This window comes from Centruroides sculpturatus, unplaced genomic scaffold (genome assembly GCF_000671375.1).
Source record: "Centruroides sculpturatus isolate CEXI.00-Female unplaced genomic scaffold, Cexi_2.0 scaffold114, whole genome shotgun sequence".
NCBI classification, from domain to species: Eukaryota; Metazoa; Arthropoda; class Arachnida; order Scorpiones; family Buthidae; genus Centruroides; species Centruroides sculpturatus.
The window spans coordinates 246,735-253,888 of NW_019384417.1; the positions used below are offsets into that span (position 1 = coordinate 246,735).

A 7,154-nucleotide genomic window follows, 5' to 3' on the forward strand; every position below is an offset into this window, starting at 1 on the left:
CCAACATACGTACTACACATACGTAACTTGATATATATCAAGTATATATAAAGACCTTCAAAAACATGATAAAATTTTCACGGAATTTCATGAAAAATAATAAAAAGTTAAAGAAATTCCATCGAAATCAAAGTTTCTTGAAGTCTTTTTGAGGTTTTTCAGTTTCTTCCTAAAAGAAAATCCAAAGAAAACAAATGCGCGAAAAGAATAAAACAAATCAATCGAGGAATATATAAAATAAACACAAAAACACTGAAGAACATACAACAAAAATTGAACAAATTGAATAAACTACATATAAGTTTACATTTGAAAAATTTTAACATGTAATGAAGTAAATATAATTAGTTTTTACCTGTATATTTAGGTGCTAAGTTCAGAATGATTGCGTTGTCACCGCCACCAACAAGACCCATGAAGCCAGTTGTCATGACGAGTATTATTATGACGTTTGTTGAATCACATCCAACTTGAGGAATGCATATCAGGCATGCACTGGATCCTATTATAGCTAAATGATACAATAACTTAATTATAATCGAAACGTTATATTGTATATGGGAGGAACCGGACCTAACGAATTTCGAGAGAAAATTCATTTTTCCTGATTTTTCCTACTGAATTAAATTTTAGAAAAAAAAGCTTTCCCTATTTTAGTACCGGAAGATGAGTGCATTTCTCTTCCCCGAATTGTTTCCTTATCCAGGGAACTCAGAATGTGTCACTGGGAACTAAAACAAAAAAATTCCCTATTGGTGAAGACAGACAACGTGACTTGAAAGAGTGAAAAGAAGATTTCAGGGAACAGAGCTCGTCGGGAGTCCGCGAGAGTATTCCCTCAGTGCCAACAGAAAGGTTTTATCGCCGTCGCCCGTCTCCGCCGCTTCTCCCGATCATCCTGTGTTTCTCCGGGAACACCTACGAAGAACCGACATATTTAACGTCCGATAGAATTTAATCGCCATTGAAGGCCTAAAGACATTCTCAAAGACATTTCCCGGCCTCCCAAGTGTCTCCACGACTATTTGGAATATCCCGTGAACTAGGTATTTATAACAACACGCGATGTCATTTCCGTTACATTATATTAGTTATTTTTGCTGTTAACCTTGTATTCGAATGAATCACTTCCAATCCGTCTCTGAACCCTCCTCCATCCCGAATCCGATCACCCGCGCATGTAACCGCTCGCGTAAGCTCTAAAATTGCGGTTTCTGTGTATATTCTAAAGACACAGTAGTGTCAGTCGTGACGAGGTGCCAAGGAGGTACCGACACTCTGGTCACACATAATTAGAATATTTACACTTACAAAGAGTCTGGAAGCCTTTTCTGACGTTTGTTACGCTGAAATATTTACGTTTAATAAACAAATCTGATAAGTAACCAGATATAATGAGGCCAAACGTATTCGCTGAATACATGAATGCGTTTATTAAGCCATTCTGTAAAGAAATCAATTTATTAATCTGAATTTCCTTCTAAAAATGTTCATTAAAATTGGCAGACGTTACCTGCTGTATTGGGAAATGTAGAACATTCTCGACATACGATGGTAGTTTTAATAGAAAGGTATAGAAACCCCAATGAAACAACAATTTTACAATGCACGTCGTCCATACTGGTACAGATGTTAAAATACTCTTCCAAGGAATTTTCTGGTTGTGTTAAATATACAAAATTATCTCAATAAAGAAGCGCTGTATCAAAACATTTTAAAACTCAATTTACAATATACCTTAATATTATTAGTATTATTGTTCGAGTTTTGTCGTATATGAAGAATCTCTTTTTGAGTAATGCCGGAAAATTCTTCCGGATAATCATATACAAAAAATAACAAACCGAGGGACAAAACACATCCATAAATACCTGAAATATAATAAATGTAATTGTTTAACATTGGTGAATAATAATTAACTCTATAGAATGAATTAGATAATTACCAATGACGTAGAATGCTGAAGGCCAACCACCCGAGAAACCATATTCGCACAAGTAACCAGACAATGTAGTAGTAATTGTGGAACCAATCAAATTTCCACTCTCGCAAATAGCCATTAATGTACTTCGTTCGTTAACTGGAGACCATCTTGAAAGTAATGTAAATCCTGATGGAAACGTCAGCGCCTAGATTTAAAAAACAATTACTTTGAAAATATAAAAAAATTAAAATATGGTTTAAGTAACTTACATGCAACACTCCTAAGACAACTCTCTGACATGACAAGGCCGCTATACCAAGTTCGGCTATAAATGGTGTTATCGATAATAACGCCGACGATAAAAACACAGTAATAACGTAAGTGCGCTTGACACCTAACAGATGAATGACAGAACCTCCCAAAAACTGAAAAATGACATAACTATAATAGAAACTTCCTAAAATAATTCCTTGTTCGGGTTGACTCCAAACGAATTTTCCCTATAGTAAACAAAATACAGCTATTAGTCAGATGAGCACTATATTATGTGTAATGTACGATACGACACTCACTTCTCTGTAATTATACGTGATATTTTGATTTTCAGCACTATCAGGGCATTCGTGAGTTAGAGCATTTTCAGTTTCGCTCATCTCGATCGCCGAATTATTTACCATGGCCACAATAGCTACGTTTAGCACGACTCTATGAGCATACATCTCCATACATACCAAAAATATAAAGAAAACCAACACATATCGTGCAGGTAAGATTTCTATAACAAAGGAAAACAAGGAAGGACTGTTTAAGAAAGTGAAAAAATTATGTTACGCTCCAATTTTTTAAAAAATCAAATAATATTTTACAGCGTAGATAAGAGATGTATCAAATTTTAGAGGTTACTTACTGTATAAGGTTTTTCCATCGCGTACGTTCTGCTTCATTTTGAAGTATGAAGCATTCGAATGGACTGGTGTCACTTTTGTATAGAAGCTTACGTCACTCAGCTTTCGTAATTTTATCAACTGTATTATAATTCAGCATCAGTGATATATAACCCGCTATCTACGGTCCAAATCCCGTTTCGACAGTTTTAAATTTAAATGTTACTGCCAAAAAAATGGATTGCAACTTAATTTGCTTACGTCGAACCATTTACGTATATGTAGATATATTTTTTTATGTTATAGATATTTAATATTGAAGGAGTGTGGTTTGTATTTAAGATTTCCTAATTAATAACTTATTATTAAATGAAGTTTTTTTTGTGGTCAGTCTGAGTAGACGGTTTGTTTTATATTTTTGATCGAGTTACTTGAACTGATGTCCCCTCTCTTGTTTAAGTATTGTCTGGAAGATTCTGCTAGTTAAGAACAGGTCGAATTAAATTATCTATTTATAAGTTATATAAAGTTAAATCCTTATAAAAGTTCTAAGTTTTATGAAATTGTTTGTATTCGGTTTCTGTACGCGAAGCTGTAATTAATATATCATTCATATTTTAAAAAGAAAAAAAAAGCTTGAATTATATAAGTGGTTAAATTTATTATTCATTCTTTTAATAGCTTCTTAGATAAAAAAATATCTTATAATTTTAAAAATATTTAAAAAATATAAATAAATATAAATGTAATATTACTAGATTAAAAAATTGAAATTAAATTGTTGCCAATACTTGAGAAATTTTTATAGAAATTTACATTAGGTTGTTGCTATGGCCTCCTGACTTACATTAATGTTATAATTCTTTCTCCTTTATAGAATTCATTTGTGAATTAAACATCTAGTGTATCTTCCGTTCTGTCTGATTAACAACGATGTTAGTAATTTTTCTGTCATCATAAACTTACAATTATCTTGATAACATTATCAAGACCGTCATTAATCTGAAGTCTACAAAACAATTTTATAAATAAATTTATACCCTTTTTTTCGTATAAGAAACATGAACGTAATTAATTTTGTGTACATCACCTTAGAGCTTTTCGTTCTCTGTAAACGTCGCCATTCTGATTTAAAACGGGGTGAAACTATTAAGTAGATTGGTGGCTTGATACAGAAGTAATATAAAAATTTACTTGCATAAATTTTATATAATGAAACTACAAACTTTTTAATCTCAAACACACGAAATTATGATATAAATTTCGTAAAATTTTTGTTGAAAACGCAACTTTTTATGTAACATTTATATTACAAGAAATCATTTGTCAATTTGCGAGATTTTATTGTTTAGACTGTTTAAGTTTCTTCGTGATATAAGAGAGATTTCTCCCCTAAGAAAGTGTCATCGTAGCTCACAGATTATAGTTTGGGGTGTCTTGTAATACAAGAGAATTTCTTTAAAAAAGTAAAAAATTCATACATTCGAATTCAATATACCGTGTTATCAATCCTTTAAATAAAATTACTGATATACAGAACTCTGCGTAACTTCAGTATCACGATCTTGCTTTTTAAATGCTGGATGCTACAAAATAGAAAGCTAAAGATATAATAAACATATTGCAAAGGCGATGATCGGTTGCAGAAAATAGTACGATTACAGATGAAAAATAGTAGAATTGTAAATAGTAATTGTCTTTCCACAAAAAGGAGTGAATAGGAGAAAACTCATGGAAGCAACGAGATAAAATGGGAATAACGAAGCTATGGAATAAAACAACTGTAAATCTTAAATGTGATGTGAATGTGGGAGCTAAGAAGAATGAGAAGGAATTTTAGAAGCAGCTTGACTGACTAAATCTGTAATTTTGAAACAGTGTCTTCTTATTCGCTTTATTTATTCAGCACAATGGAGTGCAATTGATAGGACACAAGACGTTTATTACAATATTTATTCATTGATACGCATTTCGGATTCTTTTCACCCTCTTCAGTCAGCCTTTAATTCCTTTTCATAAACTGTATAAAGTTTAATGAAATAAACGGACGTCCACTGAAACTCAATCCCATCCCTCCCCTTGTATGACTTCGTTGAAATTGTAAACTTCTCCCTTCTTTCCAGTGTGGTCGCCATTTATGGACAGTCTCTAACATCTAAATAGAGACCAATTTCCTATAAAAAATCCTCCCAAAAGACACGATTGCAAAGATAATCCTTTTTCTTTGGAAGACAGTTTTAAAAAAAGCTTTATATCGTGTTTGCGACGAAAATTAGTAAATAGCCATATTTTAACTAATTTTTTTGTTTCAAAGTTCCTACTGATCGGTATCTGTTTTTTTTTTTTTTTTTTTAAATACAGTAATACCTCGATTTTACGCTACCTCGACTTACGCAAACCCGGAGTTACGCGATTTTCGAATCTCGTCGATTCCTCTTTTGTTTGAGCGCCACGCAACTCTCGATTACTCACTCTCCTCACACTACTGTTCGGCTTACATGTTCGGACGTGTCGCGCGGAATCGACACATAGTTACAATTTATTTTGTGTTATTTATTTCTGTGTTTGTTATATCTACGGAGACTCGAGAGACTCTATGTGGTGATTTCTTGTAACCGTGAACGAATCAAAAGACGAGATAAGATTAACGAGAACATTTATTAGTTTACATACATCCGACTTGGATTTTACATAAATTGCGAAATTATACCCCGACTTACGCGAATTCGACTTAAGCGGTTATCACTCGGTCCCACCTATCGAGTAAGTTCGAGGTATCACTGTATTAAATATTAAAATTTGATATTAATAACAATGAAAATTCGTTCTGATGTCAAAAATTTCTAGAAATCTGGAGATTTATTATTCAACCTCCCGCGTTTATAAAAATGGGAATTACCAGGAGATTAAATAACCGTGATGTAAACTAATAAACATCGACTAATGAACATGCAAAATTGCAATGAACAAATCAAGTCTTCTAGAATTTTGCATTATACGAGCGATGTGCATTATACTTTTAGATAAGATTCATTTATTTGTAAAACATTTCGCCTTCAAAACTTTATATTTTTTAATATTAATCTTTCGATGGTTTTCATTATATAATAAAACACGAAATGGATGCGATACGTTCGTGTTAGAATGTATAAGTATGGGAAATATCGGGCCGGATAGACGATCTGGTTATGGATTGAATAAACCGGAAATGAATCCGAATGAATAAATTTTCGAAGAAAATTGGGCCGGGATTTCTCGGATCTCGTCCCTCTCCAACACCCCAATGTAACTTGGCCAAACCCATGATGGTCTTAAAATAAACCTCCTCTTAGCGCCCACAGGCCGGACAGTAAAAATGGATTGTATCATAGAGTTCATACTATTGTTGAGCTATTTATAAACTAGTGTACAATGTATCATGTAAAGTTAAAAAGGGGTTGTTACAGAACGAAATTATAGTAATGGGTACATTGTCTGGTTAAACGGCTTTAATACAGTGGAATAAACAAGTCAATGAATAGTCCATTTCATTTCAGACTGATTTGAGTACTTCATAATATGTCTGAAATGAAACGGGCTGTCATTGGCTTGTTTATCCAGCAGTATTAAAGTTTCTTTACCGAACAACGCGCTGTTCATAAATTACGTCCGCATTTTTCTTTTCGCATTTTTCCTCCCCCATTGTCTCAATTCGTCCCAGTTCATGGACATCTCCATATTGCTAATTCTTCATTTACAATTTAGTTGTATTTACTCCTGAAATTATGTATGTATTGTGATAAACTTTGTAGAAAACTTATACAGGTTGTTAATGATTTACNGCTTATAAATACTGTATATTATCTTAATAGTACGATAATAAAAGTTAATATATGAAAGTAAAGATATTATTTTTACTACATTTGTAATTATAGTACAGAAAAAACTCGTAAAATATAATCATTGTCTTTATATCGATATATAACATATACAACGGACTTCCATTTCTACCAATTCACGTGCGAACAAGTATTTACTTTCGACACTTGGGGCATCACCGTCGCCGTAAAAATTTCGTTAGCCGGACCTCCACCGCAATCCAGACACAAACGCAAATAGGTCACGTGATTAAAAGCTTTTATGGCGAGGGGTTTTACACCGTTTTTATGGCAGTGGAGTATCGGCCTAAAAGGATTTGTCGAAGTTCGTCAAACGATGAGATTTCGTCACGCATTGGAAATAATTTTATGCACAAATCACTCGAGTTGTTGTCCGAGTGATCCGTATCTAAATATTCCTTGGAGTTTTTTTCGTCTCCAGATCCAAGACATTCCTTTGAAGATTGTATTAAGTTCAAGTCGGTTTGT

The 7,154-nt window shown here is 33.1% G+C and overlaps 1 protein-coding gene across 1 annotated transcript; it reads right to left on the reverse strand.

Annotated features, from left to right (window-relative positions):
- Nucleotides 1-383: 383 nt before the first annotated feature.
- LOC111619198 (sialin-like) lies at nucleotides 384-2,932 on the reverse strand. Its single transcript, XM_023360888.1, has 7 exons — nucleotides 2,832-2,932; nucleotides 2,497-2,699; nucleotides 2,194-2,424; nucleotides 1,946-2,129; nucleotides 1,738-1,871; nucleotides 1,514-1,657; nucleotides 384-1,444 (listed from the first exon to the last, which is right to left on the reverse strand). The coding sequence occupies exons 1-7, from the start codon at nucleotides 2,866-2,868 to the stop codon at nucleotides 1,283-1,285; spliced, it is 1,095 nt and encodes a 364-aa protein (XP_023216656.1). The 5' UTR covers nucleotides 2,869-2,932; the 3' UTR covers nucleotides 384-1,282.
- Between the last annotated feature and the right edge of the window lie 4,222 nt (nucleotides 2,933-7,154).